Source organism: Oncorhynchus nerka, linkage group LG11 (assembly GCF_034236695.1).
Source record: "Oncorhynchus nerka isolate Pitt River linkage group LG11, Oner_Uvic_2.0, whole genome shotgun sequence".
NCBI classification, from domain to species: Eukaryota; Metazoa; Chordata; class Actinopteri; order Salmoniformes; family Salmonidae; genus Oncorhynchus; species Oncorhynchus nerka.
Genome location: NC_088406.1, coordinates 12,285,912 through 12,310,015, shown reverse-complemented (window position 1 = coordinate 12,310,015; position 24,104 = coordinate 12,285,912). Strand labels below are relative to the sequence as shown.

Sequence of the window (24,104 nt, the reverse complement as noted above, 5' to 3'; positions counted from 1 at the left end):
TGCACTGTTGGTTAGGGCCTGTAAGTAAGCATTTCACTTATTCGGCTGTTGTATTCGGCACATGTGACAAATAAACTTTGATTTGATTTGATATAGTGGACTGTCAATTCAAGTTTGAGGCCTAGCAATCCACCCCAAACCCTCATCCCCCTTTCTATCTGAAACAGTGACTTCTTGTGTATGGGGTTAGCTAACGCAGTGTCACATGCTTTATCCTAGTTTGCCTGTCTGCCTGGTCTGGTCACATGACATTAAGCAGTTTCACATGGTTCTCATAGCTGTGGCATATAGGAGCGTGTGGTCCTTCATTATCTTAGACACAGAATGGAGACTCACCCTGGTTGACACGATGGATGCTTTACGTGCCATTTACTTATATTACTATGAAGAGGGCCCCCTCACAACATAGCTCTTGTTTTAGGTTGGGTGAGTTGGTAGGAGCAGAGTGATATGGGCCACAGGACTAACAGTTACCCCTCAAAGGTCTGTTTAAGAAAACATAGTGTACCTCCCATCTGAACACCTCACCTTGCCACTCACTCTTAGCATGAAAATACAAGTAACAGATCCATTCATGAACTGACAAATTATATCAGATTTAGAAAATGTCCTGCATTAATTAAACTGCAGCCTGTATGAAATAAAACTGTTTTCAAGCAATCAGTGGAGGGCAGAGGTTTGTTCTGAGGAATTTGCTATTAATGTACCATAGGATATAGGCTCCATATTGTGAGAGAAATCAGCACCGGGATAAAGGAAAAGCTCTTCAGCAGCCTTACACAATCTCTCATTCTATTCCTTTACCAACACTGCCCTGTCCCCCAATCCTTCCCTCTCTATGAGAAAGTGATGCATAAATGTACAATGGTAAATGGGCCAAAAATACTGCTGTGGATAATATTTTACTTGGTTAATTATCACAGTATGAGAGAGACAGGGAGAAAACCTATCTGGGGGTTAAATGATCCCAGTGTCAATGGAGGTCAGGTTTATCTTGAAACTGTATTTGTACCAAATGACCACTAGAGGATGAACGTCAGTCAATTTTGAAAAGTGCTGTTCCCCCTTAGAAAAACAAGACTTACCTTAAATGTAACATTTCTAAGAAAATTGGGGAAAACAGTGTCAAGATTAATTTTAGTGGAAATGTCAAGCAGTAGGCCAATGACTATTACCGCAAACCAGCTGAGTAAACAAGTAAGTACATTTTCCAATGTATTTTTTTTATAATAATGTACTACTGTACATTATTGTGTGTGGAAGTACATCATTTTTATCCTTTCAAATGATCAGTGTGCCTACTAGTAACTTATAATGTGAGATCAATGGAACATGGAGATGTGATGAAATCCTTGGTGAGATATTACCATGTGTCTCACAGGACATGGGCTCAAAAAATAATGGCAGGTTTATTAGAGACTGAAAATATTTGACATGGGTCCCCAGATCCTCAAACATTTCTACAGCTGCACCATTGAGAACATCCTGACTGGTTGCATCACCGCCTGGTATGGTAACTGCTCGGAATCTGACCGTAAGGCGCTACAGAGGGTAGTGCGTACAGCCCAGTACATCACTGGGGCCAAGCTTCCTGCCATCCAGGACTTATATGATAAGTCCCAAAACATTGTCACCCAAGTCATAGAATGTTCTCTCTGCTACCCCACGGCAAGCGGTACCGGAGTACCAAATTTAGGTCCAAAAGGCTCCTTAACAGCTTCTACCCCCAAGCCATAAGACTGCTGAACAATTAATCAAATGGCCACCCGGATTATTTGCGTTGACCCCCACCCTGTTTAATATCTATGCATAGTCAGTTTACCCCTACCTACATGTACAAATGACCTCAACTAACCTGTACCTACGCACATTGACTCTGCACTGGTACCCACATTATTGTTATTTTAACTGCATTGTTGGTTAAGGGCTTGTAAGTAAGCATTTCATGGTTAGGTCTACTACACCTGTTGTATTCATCATTTCATGGTTAGGTCTACTACACCTGTTGTATTCCTCATTTCATGGTTAGGTCTACTACACCTGTTGTATTCATCATTTCATGGTTAGGTCTACTACACCTGTTGTATTCCTCATTTCATGGTTAGGTCTACTACACCTGTTGTATTCATCATTTCATGGTTAGGTCTACTACACCTGTTGTATTCCTCATTTCATGGTTAGGTCTACTACACCTGTTGTATTCATCATTTCATGGTTAGGTCTACTACACCTGTTGTATTCATCATTTCATGGTTAGGTCTACTACACCTGTTGTATTCCTCATTTCATGGTTAGGTCTACTACACCTGTTGTATTCATCATTTCATGGTTAGGTCTACTACACCTGTTGTATTCATCATTTCATGGTTAGGTCTACTACACCTGTTGTATTCGGTGCATATGACAAATAACATTTGATTGGATTACATTAAGTAATAGGCATAAAGGGCATAAACGTAGGATCCAGAGTGTGATCACTTTTTTATTTATTTAATTTTTCTGTTATTTTACTTAAATCCATGGCCCTCTAATTATTAGTCACAATCTACAACTATAATCTATAACTCTTAGATATAATATGTAACACAAAAGTTAAAAGAGATTAGCTATTAGATTCAATATATACAAGTGCCCTCCTTAATTATTGGGACAGTGAAGCATTTTTTTCTTCTTTTAGCGCTAATCTCCAAATATATGAGGTTAAAGTGCAGACTGTCAGCTTTAATTTGAGGGTATATTCATCCACATCGGGTGAACCATTTAGAAATTACAGCACTTTTTGTAAGTAGTCCCACCATTTTATGGGAGCAAAAGTATTGGGACAAACTTATTGAAGTATTAAAATGCTAGGTATTTAGTCCCATATTCATAGCACAATGCCTACATCAAGCTTGTGACTACACATTCTTTGGACACATTTTCTGTGTTTTTGGGGGGTTTTGTTTTAGATTATTTTGTGCCCAAAATAAATGAATGGTAAATAATGTAATTGTGTAATTTTGTAGTGACTTTACAAAAAAATAAGAATATAGTATGTTTCTAAACACAGCTACCATGATTATGGATAGTCCTGAATTAATTGTGAATAATGATGAGTGAGAAAGTTACAGATGCACCAATATCATATCACCAAGACATGCTAACCTCTCATCATTACAACAACGGGAGTTTAGCATTCATATCACCAAGACATGCTAACCTCTCATCATTACAACAACGGGAGTTTAGCATTCATATCACCAAGACATGCTAACCTCTCATCATTACAACAACGGGAGTTTAGCATTTTTGGGGAGCATTTTTGGGGACTACCTGCGTCTCATAACACTTGTGTGTAAACGGAAGTCAGACGCCACAAACTCTTTTCACTAAAACCGGTAAACAGTGCACAGTAAGTGTGTATTTTGCATTTGTGAAATTGTTTTGATGTGATATGAAAGTACAGGGATATATGTTTCCTGAACCATAACACAAAATGAGAATCTATTCATGTTTAGATGCGAGTATTTGGCTGTTCTGGCTTCCATAGTCAATTCGCCTTTAAACGTTATTCTACCTTTATTTCAACAAGGAACACAGACTGGGACCAAGGTCTCTTTTACAGCTGGGCCCTGCGTATACATGTTTACACATACAGTTTAGGTACAATGATTAAGAGACTACACAAGACAAACAAAACGATCACAGATAAAACAAAAATATACAGTAGCAGATGATTACATTTACACATAGGTTATTCCCCTAACAGCGTTTGGCTCATTATTGAGCTGAGCGACAAAAGGGAATACTGAACCACACGAAAGGCATAATAATGTGTACGCAGATCTAAGCGGAACTTTTATTAACATCATTTTGACACGTCAGCTGAAGCACACGGACACATGTCGACGTTACACACGTAGCTACACTTCCTCGCCCTCTGAAAAAACGATCTACCGATGTAACCAGGTGAAGGCCAAATAGGTAGCTATGCCTGTGTTTTTGACCGTATTAAATGCAATTCATACATAGTTCAAGGCAACGTTCGTAGTCGAATCAACTACAATCCATGTTTTGAACGATAGTCGACACATTCATTCATTAATCATTCATTGTATGGTTTGGCATGTGGTGTCGCATGACAACAGTCAACACAAGGTCGCATGACAACACAAGGTAACGTCAAATATTTTTTACAACGTTATGATAACATGCTTAGCTTGCTAACTATCTTGTTATCTCTCATTCATTGTCTAATGTTTTATCTTCAATTACCATTTTAACCAATATTTATTGAATTCACATGGCCTTTTTGTTGTGTGTATTAGCTATAATAGAAACTCCAGGAAATATTTTCAATGTGTCATGGCGCTACGTTGTTTTGGTTCCCACCCACATCATGAGCCTGCTTGGGCTTCGTCAGTGGGAGAACGATGATTATTCAACATGTATGCCTGCTCTCTCCCATGGATTAAGACTTCTAGCTAGCAACCTTCTCTCTCCAATTGGTCTGGATTAAGACGTCTAGCTAGCAACCTTCTCTCTCTCCAATTGGTCTGGATTAAGACTTCTAGCTAGCAACCTTCTCTCTCCAATTGGTCTGGATTAAGACGTCTAGCTAGCAACCTTCTCTCTCTCCAATTGGTCTGGATTAAGACTTCTAGCTAGCAACCTTCTCTCTCCAATTGGTCTGGATTAAGACGTCTAGCTAGCAACCTTCTCTCTCTCCAATTGGTCTGGATTAAGACTTCTAGCTAGCAACATTCTCTCTCCAATTGTTCTGGATTAAGACTTCTAACTAGCAACCTTCTCTCTCTCCAATTGGTCTGGATTAAGATGTCTAGCTAGCCACCTTCTCTCTCCAATTGGTCTGGATTAAGACTTCTAGCTAGCAACCTTCTCTCTCTCTCTCTCCAATTGGTCTGGATTAAGACTTCTAGCTAGCAACCTTCTCTCTCTCTCTCTCCAATTGGTCTGGATTAAGACTTCTAACTAGCAACCTTCTCTCTCCAATTGGTCTGGATTAAGACTTCTAACTAGCAACCTTCTCTCTCCAATTGGTCTGGATTAAGATGTCTAGCTAGCCACCTTCTCTCTCTCCAATTGGTCTGGATTAAGACTTCTAGCTGGATTAAGACTTCTAGCTTGCAACCTTGTTTATGCAGAAGCTGAGCATTGCTGTATTAGCTGGAGATGCTAATTAGGGTCTCATCCAGACAAGGAATTCACTTGTTTGTAGTTGTACATTGCTTTTACAAAGGAAACCAACCTCAGACAAGTGTTGGCAATGAATATTGAGACCTAGAGCCCTCAAACTCAACTCTGGACCAGCCAGTGCCACTGCATTTGAATTGTTCCCCTCTAATCAGGGACTGATTTAGACCTGGGACACCAGGTTTCCCTCTAATCAGAGACTGATTTAGACTTGGGACACCAGGTTTCCCTCTAATCAGGGACTGATTTAGACCCGGGACACCAGGTTTCCCTCTAATCAGGGACTGATTTAGACCCGGGACACCAGGTTTCCCTCTAATCAGGGACTGATTTAGACCCGGGACACCAGGTTTCCCTCTAATCAGGGACTGATTTAGACCCGGGACACCAGGTTTCCCTCTAATCAGGGACTGATTTAGACCCGGGACACCAGGTTTCCCTCTAATCAGGGACTGATTTAGACCCGGGACGCCAGGTTTCCCTCTAATCAGGGACTGATTTAGACCTCGGACACCAAATGCGAGCAATTCATTATCAGGTTGAGCAGAAAACCAGCAGGTTCCTGACCTCGTAGAGTAAGAGTTGAGTACCCTTGGCCAAGACGTAACCCATCTAAAAACACAAACTGAGGGATAGAACAAAGCAGATATTTTTCCTAATAGAAAATGACTAACCCCTGCCTGCATCCTTCCTCTCCAGGTTTCCAGAGGGCACAGCTGGTTTGATGCCCGCGGCTCCACAATGGAGCTATCTGACTCAGTCACACATAAGAACGGGCGGCAGAGGAAGCCTGCTGTCCCCCAGGGGGACATGAGTGACGGGAATAGGGTTCGCAACACCACCCCTGACCTGGAGGAGGAGGGGGAAGCGTTGCTTCGAGGATCCGACACGGAGAACAACGGACAACCCAGTGTGCAGCCTGGGATCAGAGGGGAGCTGGGGAACGTATCTCTGCTGCTCTTCCTTTATGTCCTCCAGGGTATCCCTCTGGGCCTGGCCGGGAGCATCCCTCTCATCCTGCAGAGTAAGAACGTCAGCTACAAGGACCAGGCCTTCTTCAGCTTTGTCTTCTGGCCCTTCAGTCTCAAGCTGCTGTGGGCCCCGCTGGTTGACGCGCTCTACCTGACCTGGTTTGGACGCCGGTAAGACACTGATTTATAAGAATGATATGTTTACTTTGTTTTATATTGTGTCTGATGGGTTGACTGCTGCAATCAAATGTGTCAAAGCCTCATCTCTCCTTCTCAGGAAGTCGTGGCTGGTGCCCACCCAGTACCTGCTGGGTCTCTTCATGCTGTACCTGTCGGTTACCGTGGATACGCTGCTGAAAAGTGATGAGGGGCAGGGTCCTGATGTGATAACCCTAACGGCGGTGTTCTTCATGCTGGCCTTTCTGGCAGCCACCCAGGTAACTCACACACACTCACACTCACACACTCTAAGTTATTGTGATACATAACTCTGTTATATTCCCTGATCCCAGGACATAGCAGTGGATGGCTGGGCTCTGACCATGCTGTCTAGGGAGAATGTGGGCTACGCCTCCACCTGTAACTCTGTGGGACAGACTGCTGGCTACTTCCTAGGCAACGTGCTCTTCCTGGCTCTGGAGTCAGCTGACTTCTGCAACAAATACCTGAGAGCAGAGCCTAAAGAGACTGGCATCGTGACACTGTCAGGTACAGAATGAGGGAGGGGGAGACAAAGATGAGAAGGCTGAGATCAATGTCATCTGTGAAGCAGGAGGAAGAACGTTAATTTCCAGATATTTAGTTTAATCTTGCTACGGTCGACTGGTATTAAATACAATTACAGACATGCAGAGCTTGATGAACCCTCCTTGCTGAAGAGGGAATGTCCGTTGGCCAGGTTTTCCATTCGATCATCTTGCCCTGAGTAAACAATAGGTGCTAAAGACGATGGTATCAGAATTGTAGGACATTTTTTGTTTCCTTGTAATCTCTTGATAAGCATAGTTGCGTATAACGCGTAGCAGGCATGTGCATTTCCATGCATTTTTAGAACATCGATACACTGGCAATTTTGAGGCCAAGCAACTTTTTATTATCTGGGGAAATTTGATCAATGCACAGATATTGGTGATTTTTGAGCTGAAGTGAGAGAAAATAAACTCTGGTTTTGGAGTGAACTTTTGGCTGATGATTTTCCATATGGTTTTGCCAGTCAACAGACAGTAACATGCTATAGAAGATGGGTGTATACATCTTGGCCATCACTGCATTGCTTTGCTGTTGTAACCACTCTGTAACATTGTCGTTGTCTCTGATTGGCTCCCTTGGCGCAGACTTCCTGTTTTTCTGGGGCGTGGTGTTCCTGGTGTCGACCACGCTGGTGGCCATTATGAAGAAGGAGAACGCCAGGGGACAGCACGGGAGGAAGAAGGTCCGGGAGGAGACGCAGAGCGTCATGGAAACATACAAACTGCTGCTCTCCATCATCAAGATGCCTGCCGTGTTCACCTTCTGTAGCCTGCTGCTCACTGCTAAGGTACCTACGATACAGCTGCACCTTACCTGACATGTCACCCAGTACAGCTTACTGCACCTTACCTGACATGTCACCCAGTACAGCTTACTGCACCTTACCTGACATGTCACCCAGTACAGCTTACTGCACCTGTAACTTACCTGACATGTCACCCAGTACAGCTTACTGCACCTGTAATTTACCTGACATGTCACCCAGTACAGCTTACTGCACCTGTAACTTACCTGACATGTCACCCAGTACAGCTTACTGCACCTTACCTGATATGTCACCCAGTACAGCTTACTGCACCTGTAACTTACCTGACATGTCTATACAGATCACTCAGTACAGCTTACTGCACCTGTAACTTACCTGACATGTCACCCATCACCCAGTACAGCTTCCTGCACCTTACCTGATATGTCACCCAGTACAGCTTACTGCACCTACAGCTACCTGATATGTAACTTACTTCCCCATCTTTGTAAAGGTCACCCAGTACAGCTTACTGCACCTTACCTGATATGTCACCCAGTACAGCTTACTGCACCTTACCTGACATGTCACCCAGTACAGCTTACTGCACCTTACCTGACATGTCACCCAGTACAGCTTACTGCACCTTACCTGATATGTCACCCAGTACAGCTTACTGCACCTTACCTGACATGTCACCCAGTACAGCTTACTGCACCTGCACCTTACCTGACATGTCTATAAGTCAGGTTAAGCAGGCCAGAATGTGGTCACCCTGTTTAGCCTGTCTCTTATTTCTGATGTGCCTACACTGTAACCAACCTGCCTGGACAACTAGCCTAATTGACCTGCAGTATCTAACCCAGTCTTTGTAAAGGTACCTGTGGGACTCTGTCTCTCTGTCTCCAGATGGGTTTCTCTGCAGCAGATGCAGTGACCGGTCTGAAACTGGTAGAGGCAGGTGTTCCTAAAGAGCAGCTGGCATTACTGGCAGTCCCCATGGTTCCACTGCAGGTACTACTACCTCTCATCATCAGTAAATACACCGCGGGACCACGACCACTAGACGTCTTCTACAAGGCCTTTCCCTTCAGGTATACACAATCTCCCTCACACACACACATCACATACACACACATCACATACATATACACACACATCACATACATACACACACACACACATCACACACACTTCTATCCTCTCTGTACATGTGTTCAGTTTTCCTGTTCACACTATCTATCCATCTCTGTTGTCTCTACTACTATACTATAGGTTGTTGATAGGTCTGTTCACACTATCTATCCATCTCTGGTCTCTACTACTACACTATAGTATGCTGTGTTGTCTCTACTACTATACTATAGTGTGGTGGACACTGTTCACACTAGTTTAAAGCAGGAAGGGGTATTCCCTCTCTACTACTACACTATAGTCCTGTTCAGCTACGCACTGCATCAGGTAACACTGTTCACACTATCTATCCATCTCTGTTGTCTCTACTACTACACTATAGTCCTGTTCAGCTACGCACTGCATCAGGTAACACTGTTCACACTATCTATCCATCTCTGTTGTCTCTACTACTACACTGTTCATAGTCCTGTTCAGCCATCTCTGTTGTCTCTACTACTATACTATAGTCCTGTTCACTGCATCAGGTCCTGTTCAGCTACACACTGTTCACACTATCTATCCATCTCTGTTGTCTCTCTACACTGTTCACACTATCTATCCATCTCTGTTGTCTCTACTACTACACTATAGTCCTGTTCAGCTACGCACTGCATCAGGTAACACTGTTCACACTATCTATCCATCTCTGTTGTCTCTACTACTACACTATAGTCCTGTTCAGCTACGCACTGCATCAGGTAACACTGTTCACACTATCTATCCATCTCTGTTGTCTCTACTACTACACTATAGTCCTGTTCAGCTACGCACTGCATCAGGTAACACTGTTCACACTATCTATCCATCTCTGTTGTCTCTACTACTACACTATAGTCCTGTTCAGCTACGCACTGTTCACACTATCTATCCATCTCTGTTGTCTCTACTACTATACTATAGTCCTGTTCAGCTACGCACTGCATCAGGTAACACTGTTCACACTATCTATCCATCTCTGTTGTCTCTACTACTACCTGTTCAGCTACACACTGCATCAGGTAACACTGTTCATAGTCCTCTCTGTTGTCTCTACTACTACACTATAGTCCTGTTCAGCTACACACTGCATCAGGTAACACTGTTCACACTATCTATCCATCTCTGTTGTCTCTACTACTACACTATAGTCCTGTTCAGCTACACACTGTTCACACTATCTATCCATCTCTGTTGTCTCTCTACTACACTATAGTCCTGTTCAGCTACGCACTGCATCAGGTAACACTGTTCTCTACTACTACTATAGTCTATCTATCCATCTCTGTTGTCTCTACTACTACACTATAGTCCTGTTCAGCTACACACTGTTCACACTATCTATCCATCTCTGTTGTCTCTACTACTATACTATAGTCCTGTTCAGCTACGCACTGCATCAGGTAACACTGTTCACACTATCTGTCCATCTCTGTTGTCTCTACTACTATACTATAGTCCTGTTCAGCTACGCACTGTTCACACTATCTGTCCATCTCTGTTGTCTCTACTACTATACTATAGTCCTGTTCAGCTACGCACTGCATCAGGTAACACTGTTCACACTATCTGTCCATCTCTGTTGTCTCTACTACTATACTATAGTCCTGTTCAGCTACGCACTGCATCAGGTACCACTGTTCACACTATCTATCCATCTCTGTTGTCTCTACTACTACACTATAGTCCTGTTCAGCTACACACACTCTCTCTCTCCTCTTTCTCTATCTTTTATTTATATATATATATATATCATTTTATTTATTTGTTTGGCAGGAGGTTAGACTGTTTCCACCTCATTTTGTGGACAGTGTGCGATGAAACCGGTCTTCTCTTGAGAGCCAGCTCTGCTTTCAGAAAGCCTTTCTCAATAGCAAGGTTATGCTCACTGAGTCTGTATGTAGTCAAAGCTCTTTTGTCTGTCTGTGTGACATTCTGCAGTATACATCCACTTGATCCAGCTTGGGACACTATACACATACACTTTCTCAAACTCCTGCCTTTCCCCTCCTTTACCCACAGGTGGCGCTGTACAGCATGTATGTGGCCTGTATGGCTTTCCATGCTAAAGTGAGTGACCCAGTGATTGGTGGGACTTACATGACCCTGCTGAACACTGTCACCAACCTGGGGGGAAACTGGCCCTCCACCCTGGCATTGTGGATGGTCGACCCACTCACCTCAAAGGAGTGTCAGGGAGCTGCTGGGCAGAAATGTGGCTCCCCAGAGGAGACGGGGGTAAGTGGGAGAGAATTACCTGACAGTATTCCCATTGTACTGTCGTAGTACATTAAATAGCTATTATGTGAATTCTGTGGAAACACTCCTCTTAACCTTATCTCTGTCTTTTTCTCTCTCTTCCCTCCTACAGCTGTGTGTTAAGGAGGGCGGTGTGTGTGTGACGTCGTTGGATGGTTACTATGTGGAGTCGGTGGTGTGTGCGTTGATAGGACTAACGTGGTGGGTGTGGCTAGGGAACAGGATGAGAAGGCTACAGGACCAGAGCCCTGCAGCGTGGAGGTGCAGGATCGGTCAATGACAACGTTCACCCAGCTCCTGACCCCAGCAAGGCCAATCGCCAGACAGGTACAGTCTGATATAAAAGCTTCTGTCAGCTCAGCCTTTGACCCTGGCCTGAACATCACTTCCTCTCTCTGATTTCTGTTTTTCTGTCTTCCTCCGACTCTCTTTATTTCTCTCCTTCTCTGATGACTCTTCTCAGTGTCCCCCTTCTTCCCACCCTTTGCTCTGTGTATATATTATCCTTCAGCAGTCTGTCTCTGCGGTAACTGTAATTGTGGTCCGGCCACCACAAGACTATGGACCATAACGGTCAATAACCACATACTCTCTTGGAGAGTCAAGAGTTATATTTCTCCTTGCAACGTCACATCCTCACCATGGCTTCTGTGGGTGCCGCTTCAACTATGTCCCATTGGAAACAAAAAAGGAACTATTCTTCTTGCTAGGAATATTTACAGTAGACATAGCTGCTCCTTCTCAATCCACATTGTCTGCTACTTAAACTATTTCACTTTCTCACTGTTTATTTGTGCCTTGCTCTGTTCTTCAAAGACTTGGATTTTAAAGTTGGTCAGATATTTTTAAAAAGGCATTCATCAACGAACGGTCATAAAAAGCAAACCACACATATATGGATGGTTAAATATGAACTTTGAGATGTACAGACAAGACCTAGTTGATAAATAGATCACGTTTCTGTGTGGAACATGGGAGTCAGAAATCACATTTCTATTCTTGATGTTAATCTATTGTCCCTTTGAAAGAAATGCCTAAATTATAACTACTGTTTTAATATACACTGAGTGTACAAAACGTTAGGAACACCTTCCTATTGAGTTACTATGTTAAACGTTCCTAATGTTGAGTCCTTTTGCCATGTTGACTCCAATGCTTCCCACAGTTGGCTGGATGTCCTTTGGGTGTTGGACCATTCTTGATGGGAAACTGTTGAGCGTGAAACTCAGCAGCGTTGCAGTTCTTTACACAAACTGGTGTGCCTGGCACCTACTACCATACCCTGTTCAAAGGCACTTACATTTTTTTTTTCTTGACAATTCCCCCTCTGAATGGCACAAACACAATTCATGTCACAATTGTCTCCCGGCTTGAAACTCCTTCTTTAACCCGTCTCCTTGCCTTCCTTCATCTCCACTGATTGAAGAGGTGACATCAATAAGGGATCATAGCTTTCACCCGGTCAGTCTGTCATGGACGGTTCTTAATGTTTTGTATACTCAGCGTATGTCTCTAACTTTTTGAATACAACAGTGTTTTCTCTATAGCAGCAAGGTTGTGTGAAAGGGAGAAGGGAGTAAACCTGTATCGGTTCTGTTTGGTTTATGTCATAGAAAATGTTAATGTTTTTCTGTTTGTTAATTCTCAAGAGTTATTTTTATTTATTTTGGGGCTCTATTCTACATCAGGCTGAACAAAATAATTTGCATTGATTCATGTGTGGGACACTGATAAAACAGATTCTGTGTTTCTCCCTTAATGTCTGCCCCCAACCACCTGTCCACATTCAGATGGGGCTCAGCTAAAGGTGAAAGTCAGGGTTGGTGTATAATGAGATGATCCTAGATCAGGTTGTTCTCCTTTTGTGTGTGTGTGTTCGGGGGGGCAAAGAGCATGTTGAGTTTCCACACCAATGCAAAGCCTTCATACTGTAACTGAGACGCCTTAAATATTTCATTTTTTAACTTTCTCTTTATTTTACATCTTGTGATGCTGCTGTATGTACATCGCCTTTTACGTCTGTGTCAGTACTTTTAACAATTTAAAATATTGCCTAAACTCTACCAGCCATTCATTTACATATGGATATGTTTGTATGTTTGACTTGTTTTGATTTACCAAATATTTAAATGAATGATATTTGTTTTGATTTAAATGAATGATATTTGTTTTGATTTAAATAAATGATATTTGTTTTGATTTAAATGAATGATATTTGTTTTGATTTAAATGAATGATATTTGTTTTGATTTAAATGAATGATATTTGTTTTGATTTAAATGAATGATATTTGTTTTGATTTAAATGAATGATATTTGTTTTGATTTAAATTAATGATATTTGTTTTGATTTAAATTAATGATATTTGTTTTGATTTAAATGAATGATATTTGTTTTGATTTAAATGAATGATATTTGTTTTGATTGACCAAATATTTAAATGATTTATTTGTTTTGTTTTTTTAGCACTTTTTTTTCATGTTGGTTTGTCTTCATTTCAGTTGTACATTCTTTTAAATAAAAAAATAAAAAACTCCACTCTAGTTATTTTCCAAAATGAGTTTTTAAAAGAATGTTCAACTACTGAATTTCCCATGGAATACAAATGATTTGTGATGGGCTGTTGCAAACCAATCTTTGATTCCCAACTCACATTTCTAAAAGCTGAAGTTAAAGACCTGCTTGGTATTGGAGTTGTCCCTAGTGGGAACAACTCCGTGGGAATCGAACCCACAACCCTGGTATTGCATGTGCCGTGCTCTACCGAGAGTGACTACCCGGGTTGGGATCAATTCCATTTAATTTCCAGTCAGTTCGGGAAGTACACTACAATTCCAATTCAATGCTTTTCAATTAGAAACATTTTAGATAAAAAAATCAATAATTATTGACTAGAATTTCGATGTGATTGACCCGAATTCTGCACTGTACCCTGTGAGACTTGTCCGCTATGCTGTAAGATGTTCTGAGTAACTTTTGTACCAACATTCCCCAGATGTAATATTGAAAATATTTACAGTAATAAATATCTTATGTAATACAATGAATATGCACTCTGGTTTCAAATGGTTTTATCTGATTACTCATAACATACTGTACTTTACATTGTTAAAACATTTCTTAATCCTTTGTGGGTGTGTGAAGTCATAAGAATATTTCTCTACATATCTCACACCTAATTTATGCAATGTATAACATTTTCTATACGCGGTATATAACTTTCAATTTAGCAGTAGGATTAGATAATGAAGCATTTCTGAAAACGCCACACCAGATCTTCTTCCATACATTACCTGGTGAGCTGGTGGGCAGACGGCCTTTTGTTGTCTTTCAGACATTACCTGGTGAGCTGGTGGGCAGACGGCCTTTTGTTGTCTTCCATACATTACCTGGTGAGCTGGTGGGCAGACGGCCTTTTGTTGTCGTTCAGACATTACCTGGTGAGCTGGTGGGCAGACGGCCTTTTGTTGTCGTTCAGACATTACCTGGTGAGCTGGTGGGCAGACGGCCTTTTGTTGTCTTCCATACATTACCTGGTGGGCAGACGGCCTTTTGTTGTCTTCCATACATTACCTGGTGAGCTGGTGGGCAGACGGCCTTTTGTTGTCTTCCATACATTACCTGGTGAGCTGGTGGGCAGACGGCCTTTTGTTGTCTTCCATACATTACCTGGTGAGCTGGTGGGCAGACGGCCTTTTGTTGTCTTCCATACATTACCTGGTGAGCTGGTGGGCAGACGGCCTTTTGTTGTCTTCCAGACATTTGAAAAACATGCCGGTGTCCAGGAGTGAGGCTGGGACAGACGAGAAAGGAGAACATACTTCTAAAAACAAGTTATGTAGCTTCTCAGGTCGCTGACGATAATTTAACCATTGTCCGGTCAAGAACCGACTGGGATACACACTGCACATTCAAGCATTGAAGGGGAAGGAGTAGAAGGTTCATTCAAATGAGACAGATCAGCTGTTATTAAAATTGACTAAAGGTGTAGCTAACACGTTCCGACATCTTTGGGTAACATCTCTGTTTTCTCTTCTAGAACATCAGTACTGGACTAGCAATTGCTGGGGTAATAGTAATATCAAGGAGTATTAAATTGGTAAGTAGTTTAATTTAGGTTATGCATAAAAAGCCAAATGTGGGGCAGGCATGTTCCACCAGGAGGCGGTAGCGAGTCAGATTCCACGCAAACCCTGGGTGAAGGAAGGCGGGCATTCTGTCTCTAGCCGATGTCAAGGAAATACTCATAACGACATCGACAGGTTGTGGTGTTTTAACTAGATGAGATGAGTCCTTCCCTCTTCAATGAAATGCCAGCTCTGCGTAGGTTATAAGGTCAGGATCAATTTAGGATGGTAGTTGAAGAGCTGTTTGCCTAATGTGTTGTTTAGTTAGTCAGCCTAACAGCCTTTTCTTCTTAAACAGATTATCAATCTCCATCCCTTGGTTTTAGAAAGGTCCTGATCTGTCGTTTTTGTTTAGCTAAAATACTGAACAAAAATATAAACGCAACATGTGAAGTGTTGGCCCCATGTTTTATGAACTGAAATAAAAGATCCCAGAAATGTTCCATATACACAAAAAGCTTATTTCTCTAATTTTGTGCACAAATTTGTTTTCATCCTTGTTAGCAAACATTTCTCTTCTGCCAAGATAATCCATCCACCTGACAGGTGTGGCATATCAAGAAGCTGATTAAACAGCATGATCATTACACAGGTGCACCTTGTGCTGGGGACAACAAAAGGCCACTCTAAAATATGCAGTTTTGTCACACAACACAATACCACAGATGTCTCAAGTTTTGATGAAGTGTGCAATTCACATGCTAACTGCGGGAATGTCTACCAGAGCTTTTGCCAGAGAATTTAATTTTAATTTCTCTACCATAAGCTGCCTCCAATGTCATTTAGAAAATATGGCAGTACGACCCCCTGTTGGCTAAAGGTATGGAAGACCCCCTGTTGGCTAAAGGTATGGAAGACACCCTGTTGGCTAACGGTATGGAAGACCCCCTACTGGCTAAAGGTATGGAAGACACCCTGTTGGCTAACGGTATGGAAGACCCCCTACTGGCTAAAGGTATGGAAGACCCCCTGTTGGCTAAAGGTATGGAAGACACCCTGTTGGCTAAAGGTATGGAAGACCCCCTACTGGTTAAAGGTATGGAAGAAACCCTGCTGGCTAAATGTATGGAAGATCCCCTGCTTGCTGAAGGTACGGAAGAATGGATGGGTTCACATCCCCTTCAACTTTCCCAACACACACAGACACACAAAGCCCACAGGGTAACGGTCAATTGCACTGTGATAACGAGGATTAGGATTCACCTCCCAGCTGTTGGTAAATCTCTTCTGGTCATTCACACAGCTGTCCCCAATTAGACATTCATGTATTTACTAATCCCAAACCGTGGACACATCAAAACAGATCTATTAGTTTGTGGCTATTAGAGCGTCATAGAGTGTCAGCCATAGACCATCTGCTGCACTCTTTATCATGACTGTCAGCCATAGACCGTCTGCTGCTCTCTTTAACATGACTGTCAGCCATAGACCGTCTGCTGCTCTCTTTAACATGACTGTCAGCCATAGACCGTCTGCTGCTCTCTTTAACATGACTGTCAGCCATAGACCGTCTGCTGCTCTCTTTAACATGACTGTCAGCCATAGACCGTCTGCTGCTCTCTTTAACATGACTCTGTCAGCCATAGACCGTCTGCTGCTCTCTTTAACATGACTGTATCAGCCATAGACCATCTGCTGCTCTCTTTAACATGACTGTCAGCCATAGACCGTCTGCTGCTCTCTTTAACATGACTGTGTCAGCCATAGACCGTCTGCTGCTCTCTTTAACATGACTGTCAGCCATAGACCGTCTGCTGCTCTCTTTAACATGACTGTGTCAGCCATAGACCGTCTGCTGCTCTCTTTAACATGACTGTATCAGCCATAGACCATCTGCTGCTCTCTTTAACATGACTGTCAGCCATAGACCGTCTGCTGCTCTCTTTAACATGACTGTGTCAGCCATAGACCGTCTGCTGCTCTCTTTAACATGACTGTATCAGCCATAGACCGTCTGCTGCTCTCTTTAACATGACTGTCAGCCATAGACCGTCTGCTGCTCTCTTTAACATCACTGTCAGCCATAGACCGTCTGCTGCTCTCTTTAACATGACTGTCAGCCATAGACCGTCTGCTGCTCTCTTTAACATGACTGTATCAGCCATAGACCGTCTGCTGCTCTCTTTAACATAACTGTATCAGCCATAGACCGTCTGCTGCTCTCTTTAACATGACTGTCAGCCATAGACCGTCTGCTGCACTCTTTAACATGACTGTGTCAGCCATAGACCGTCTGCTGCTCTCTTTAACATGACTGTCAGCCGTAGACCGTCTGCTGCTCTCTATATCATAACTGTATCAGCCATAGACCGTCTGCTGCACTCTTTAACATGACTGTGTCAGCCATAGACCGTCTGCTGCACTCTTTAACATGACTGTGTCAGCCATAGACCGTCTGCTGCTCTCTTTAACATGACTGTCAGCCATAGACCGTCTGCTGCTCTCTATAACATAACTGTGTCAGCCATAGACCATCTGCTGCTCTCTTTAACATGACTGTCAGCCATAGACCATCTGCTGCTCTCGTTAACATGACTGTCAGCCATAGACCGTCTGCTGCACTCTTTAACATGACTGTGTCAGCCATAGACCGTCTGCTGCTCTCTTTAACATGACTGTCAGCCATAGACCGTCTGCTGCTCTCTATAACATAACTGTCAGCCATAGACCGTCTGCTGCTCTCTTTAACATCACTGTCAGCCATAGACCGTCTGCTGCTCTCTTTAACATGACTGTCAGCCATAGACCGTCTGCTGCTCTCTTTAACATGACTGTCAGCCATAGACCGTCTGCTGCTCTCTTTAACATGACTGTCAGCCATAGACCGTCTGCTGCTCTCTTTAACATGACTGTCAGCCATAGACCGTCTGCTGCTCTCTTTAACATGACTGTGTCAGCCATAGACCGTCTGCTGCTCTCTTTAACATGACTGTATCAGCCATAGACCATCTGCTGCTCTCTTTAACATGACTGTCAGCCATAGACCGTCTGCTGCTCTCTTTAACATAACTGTGTCAGCCATAGACCGTCTGCTGCTCTCTTTAACATGACTGTCAGCCATAGACCGTCTGCTGCTCTCTTTGACATCACTGTCAGCCATAGACCGTCTGCTGCTCTCTTTAACATGACTGTCAGCCATAGACCGTCTGCTGCTCTCTTTAACATGACTGTATCAGCCATAGACCGTCTGCTGCTCTCTTTAACATAACTGTATCAGCCATAGACCGTCTGCTGCTCTCTTTAACATGACTGTCAGCCATAGACCGTCTGCTGCACTCTTTAACATGACTGTGTCAGCCATAGACCGTCTGCTGCTCTCTTTAACATGACTGTCAGCCGTAGACCGTCTGCTGCTCTCTATATCATAACTAATCAGCCATAGACCGTCTGCTGCTCTTTAACATGACTGTGTCAGCCATACCGTCTGCTGCACTCTTTAACATGACTGTGTCAGCCATAGACCGTCTGCTGCTCTCTTTAACATGACTGTCAGCCATAGACCGTCTGCTGCTCTCTATAACATAACTGTGTCAGCCATAGACCATCTGCTGCTCTCTTTAACATGACTGTCAGCCATAGACCATCTGCTGCTCTCTTTAACATGACTGTCAGCCATAGACCGTCTGCTGCACTCTTTAACATGACTGTGTCAGCCATAGACCGTCTGCTGCTCTCTTTAACATGACTGTCAGCCATAGACCGTCTGCTGCTCTCTATAACATAACTGTCAGCCATAGACCGTCTGCTGCTCTCTTTAACTATGCTGTTTGCTTGAGTGGAAGGAAACCTGGCATTGATGTTTGCTGAAGTATTGTACTCCACCTAATGGTTGGTCTCTCCTGTAGAGACAGTTTTTATATATCCTAAAACCAAAGTATACACTACTTTAATCTAATTAATTTAATTTGATAGGTATTGGATCATGGCTTGTTGTCTGATAAAGCGCGACCATCTTTTTCATCTTTATCTAATTAAGACAAACATTTTTCTAAAGTGAGTGAGTTTCATGCCTTCTGCCCACAATATTTAGTTTAGCTCCCTTCATCGGACTGAGTGAGCATAGTAACCCTGTTAGAGAAGAGGCTAGCTGCAGTATTAAGTTATGGTTCTGCCCTGCAGTCAAACTGACAGTATTAGATACTGCTCTTTCAGCTACAGTGGTTTGCGAAAGTATTCACCCCCCTGTGGCATTTTTCCTATTTTGTTTCCTGACAACCTGGAATTAAAATAGATTTTTGGGGGCCTTGTATCATTTGATTTATTGCATTTTGAAGATGCAATATGTTTTTATATTTTTTATTAAATAAGACACAATAAGAAAACTTGAACGTGCATAACTATCACCCCCCAAAGTCAATACTTGTAGAGCCACCTTTTGCAGCAATTACAGCTGCATGTCTCTTGGGGTATGTCTCTATAAGCTTGGCACAGCTGCATGTCTCTTGGGGTATGTCTCTATAAGCTTGGCACAGCTGCATGTCTCTTGGGGTATGTCTCTATAAGCTTGGCACAGCTGCATGTCTCTTGGGGTATGTCTCTATAAGCTTGGCACAGCTGCATGTCTCTTGGGGTATGTCTCTATAAGCTTGGCACAGCTGCATGTCTCTTGGGGTATGTCTCTATAAGCTTGGCACATCTAGCCACTGGGATATTTGCACATTCTTCAAGGCAAAACTGCTCCCGCTCCTTCAAGTTGGATGGGTTCCGCTGGTGTACAGCGATCTTTAAGTCATACCACACCTTCTCAATTGGATTGAGGTCTGGGCTTTGACAGGGCCATTCCAAGACATTAAAATGTTTCCCCTTAAACCACTCAAGTGTTGCTTTAGCAGTATTTTTAGGGTCATTGTCCTGCTGGAAGGTGAACATCCGTCCCACTCTCAAATCTCTGAAAGACTGAAACAGGTTTCCCTCAAAAATGTCCCTGTATTTAGCGCCACCCATAATTCCTTCAATTCTGACCAGTTTCCCTGCTAATGAAAAACATCCCCACAGCATGATGCTGCCACCACCATGCTTCACTGTGGGGATGTTGTTCTCAACGTGATGAGAGGTGTTGGGTTTGCACTAGACACAGCATTTTCCCTGATGGCCAAAAAAGCTCATTTTTTGTCTTATCTGACCAGAGAACCTCCTTCCATATGTTTGGGGAGTCTCCCATGTGCGAAACGTGTTTGCTTATTTTTTACTTCAAGCAATGGCTTTTTTCTGGCCACTCTTCCATAAAGCACAGCTCTGTGGAGTGTACGGCTTAAAGTGGTCCTATGGACAGATGCTCCAATCTCCGCTGTGGAGCTTTGCAGCTCCTTCAGGGTTATCTTTGGTTTCTTTGTTGCCTCTCTGATCAATGCCCTCCTTGCCCGGTTTGTTATGGTGCCACATTCTTTAAACTTTTTTATAATGGATTTAATGGTGCGCCGTGGGATGGTCAAAGTTTCAGATATTTTTTTATAACTCAACCCTGATCTGTACTTCTCCACAACTTTGTCCCTGACCTGTTTGGAGAGCTCCTTGGTCTTCATAGTGCCGCTTGCTTGGTGGTGCCCCTTGCTTAGTAGTGTTGCAGACTCTGGGGCCTTTCAGAACAGGTGTATGTATACTGAGATAATGTGACAGATCATGTGACACTTAGATTGCACACAGGTGAACTTTATTTAACTAATTTTGTGACTTCTGATGGTAATTGGTTGCACCAGATCTTATATAGGTGCTTCATAGCAAAGGGGGCGAATACATATGCACGTACCACTTTTTCATTTTTTGAATATTTTGAATCAAGTTCTTTTATTCATTTCACTTCACCAATTTGGACTATTTTGTGTATGTTGTCTCTTTGACCTCCTGTTGTCTTACGACACAGGCTTGGCCCCTGGCCACAGTTTTTTTTTTTTGCATGTATTTCCTTGTCTGTGCTTTAGATATTACTGCATCTAGACTGCTGTCGTTGTACAGCTTTGCATAGTGCATGTCTGCTACTATATCTTTCAACAGTCTGTCTTTCTGTTTGTTCTTTCAGTTTGTCAGGATCTTCACTGTGCCACATCTTCAGGTTTATGCAATGGTCCACAGCAATAGTTAAGGATCCAGGTCCACTATACAGGGGTCAAGAGGTCAGGTGTAGTGTATTTGTTTCTCACCTGGGCAGGTCTTCTCTCTTCAGGTGGTGGTGGTGTGTTTCCCCCTGGCTGTTAGCAGGGTCAGTTACTGTCTGTCTGTTAGCAGGGTCAGTTACTGTCTGGCTGTTAGCAGGGTCAGTTACTGTCTGGCTGTTAGCAGGGTCAGTTACTGTCTGTCTGTTAGCAGGGTCAGTTACTGTCTGTCTGTTAGCAGGGTCAGTTACTGTCTGGCTGTTAGCAGGGTCAGTTACTGTCTGGCTGTTAGCAGGGTCAGTTACTGTCTGGCTGGTAGCAGGGTCAGTTACTGTCTGGCTGGTAGCAGGGTCAGTTACTGTCTGGCTGGTAGCAGGGTCAGTTACTGTCTGGCTGGTAGCAGGGTCAGTTACTGTCTGGCTGGTAGCAGGGTCAGTTACTGTCTGTCATTAGTACGGTCAGTTACTGTCTGTCTGTTAGCAGGGTCAGTTACTGTCTGTCTGTTAGCAGGGTCAGTTACTGTCTGGCTGTTAGCAGGGTCAGTTACTGTCTGGCTGTTAGCAGGGTCAGTTACTGTCTGGCTGTTAGTACGGTCAGTTACTGTCTGTCTGTTAGCAGCGTCAGTTACTGTGTCTGTTAGCAGGGTCAGTTACTGTCTGGCTGTTAGCAGGGTCAGTTACTGTCTGGCTGTTAGCAGGGTCAGTTACTGTCTGGCTGTTAGCAGGGTCAGTTACTGTCTGTCAGTACGGTCAGTTACTGTCTGTCTGTTAGCAGCGTCAGTTACTGTGTCTGTTAGCAGGGTCAGCTACTGTCTGTGTCTGTTAGCAGGGTCAGTTACTGTCTGGCTGTTAGCAGGGTCAGTTACTATCTGGCTGTTAGCAGGGTCAGTTACTGTCTGTCTGTTAGCAGGGTCAGTTACTGTCTGGCTGTTAGCAGGGTCAGTTACTATCTGGCTGTTAGCAGGGTCAGTTACTGTCTGTCAGTACGGTCAGTTACTGTCTGTCTGTTAGCAGCGTCAGTTACTGTGTCTGTTAGCAGGGTCAGTTACTGTCTGTGTCGGTTAGCAGGGTCAGTTACTGTCTGTCTGTTAGCAGGGTCAGTTACTGTGTCTGTTAGCAGGGTCAGTTACTGTCTGTGTCTGTTAGCAGGGTCAGTTACTGTCTAGCTGTTAGCAGGGTCAGTTACTTTCTGGCTGCTAGAAGGGCCAGTTACTGTCTAGCTGTTAGCAGGGTCAGTTACTTTCTGGCTGCTAGAAGGGCCAGTTACTGTCTGTCTGTGAGCAGGGTCAGTTACTGTCTGTGTCTGTTAGTACGGTCAGCTACTGTCTGTGTCTATTAGCAGGGTCAGTTACTGTATGTGTCTGTTAGCAGGGTCAGTTACTGTATGTGTCTGTTAGCAGGGTCAGTTACTGTAGGGTCAGTTACAGTTACAGCCCAATTCTGATCTTTTTTTTTCTTCCACTAATTGGTATTTGACCAATCAGGTCAACTCTGAAAAATATCTGACGTGAAACGATCTGATGTGATTGGTCAAAAGACCAATTAGTGGTAAAAATATCAGAATTGGGCTGTGTGTACTGTCAGTGAGTGGAGTAACATTAGTTAGTAACTGACTCTCTTATGTCCTCAGCACTCTTTATGACTGTATTAATTAACTGCATGTTGAAGACAATGGAACCTACAGGTAAGTGTTTTTAGTCTCCCTTGGTTCTCTCTCCCCCAGGGGTCAATGAGGAGTCTGTCTGAATGAGGAGGTGTAAAGGTTGGGTCTGGCACGAACCGTCCCAGTCTCTGGACTCCACTCCCAGTTCCGTCTCTACCTGCGGCTCCACCAACTGCTGATCATGGCAGAGGTCAAGGCCGAGTGGAAGAGGCGGGGCATGTGGGAAGAGGACAACCTATGGGAAAGGACCGTCAGGGACAACTCACTGGTCACGGGCCGTCAGGGACAACTCACTGGTCAGACTCATCAGGAGGATCTTCAAGTGGACGTGATTGATTGATTGATTGACTGACTGACTGACTGACTGATTGGTTGATTGACTGATTGGTTGACTGACTGACTGACTGATTGGTTGACTGACTGACTGACTGATCGGTTGATTCAAGTGGGCTTGAAAGTAATTTTTATGAATGTAGCAAGTTTTAAGTGACGCCCACCTGAGAATACAGCTCTACCATCATTTGTCTATTTTTGAGAACTGGGCCATCTAAACTCAGCAAAAAAATAAACGTCCTCTCACTGTCAACTTCGTTTATTTTCAGCAAATTTAACATGTGTAAATATTTGTATGACCATAACAAGATTCAACAACTGAGGCACAAACTGAACAAGTTCCATAGACATGTGACTAACAGAAATGGAATAATGTGTCCCTGAACAAAGGTCAAAATCAAAAGTAACAGTCAGATTCTGATGTGGCCACCAGCTGCATTAACTCCTGCAGTGCATCTCCTCCTCATGGACTGCACCAGATTTGCCAGTTCTTGCTGAGAGATGTTACCCCACTCTTCCACCATGGCACCTGCAAGTTCCCGGACATTTCTGGGGGGGAATGGCCCTAGCCCTCACCCTCCGATCCAACAGGTCTCAGACGTGCTCAATGGGATTGAGATCCGGGTTCTTTGATGGCCATGGCAGAACACTGACATTCCTGTCTTGCTCGAAATCACACCTAGAACGAGCAGTATGGCTGGTGGCATTGTCATGCTGGAGGGTCATGTCAGGATGAGCCTGCAGGAAGGGTACCACATGAGGGAGGAGGATGTCTTCCCTGTAATGCACAGCGTTGAGATTGCCTGCAATGACAACAAGCTCA

The 24,104-nt window shown here is 43.4% G+C and overlaps 1 protein-coding gene across 1 annotated transcript; it reads left to right on the top strand.

Moving 5' to 3' along the window:
• The first annotated feature begins 5,892 nt into the window (after positions 1–5,892).
• LOC115136572 (acetyl-coenzyme A transporter 1-like) lies at positions 5,893–12,949 on the top strand. The gene is given in 9 exon segments (XM_065024228.1): positions 5,893–6,335; positions 6,442–6,601; positions 6,677–6,872; positions 7,499–7,701; positions 8,569–8,753; positions 8,995–9,043; positions 9,046–9,120; positions 10,834–11,049; positions 11,183–12,949. Coding segments are annotated over 9 exon segments (1,653 nt in total). The 5' UTR covers positions 5,893–5,934; the 3' UTR covers positions 11,351–12,949.
• The last annotated feature ends 11,155 nt before the right edge of the window (positions 12,950–24,104 follow it).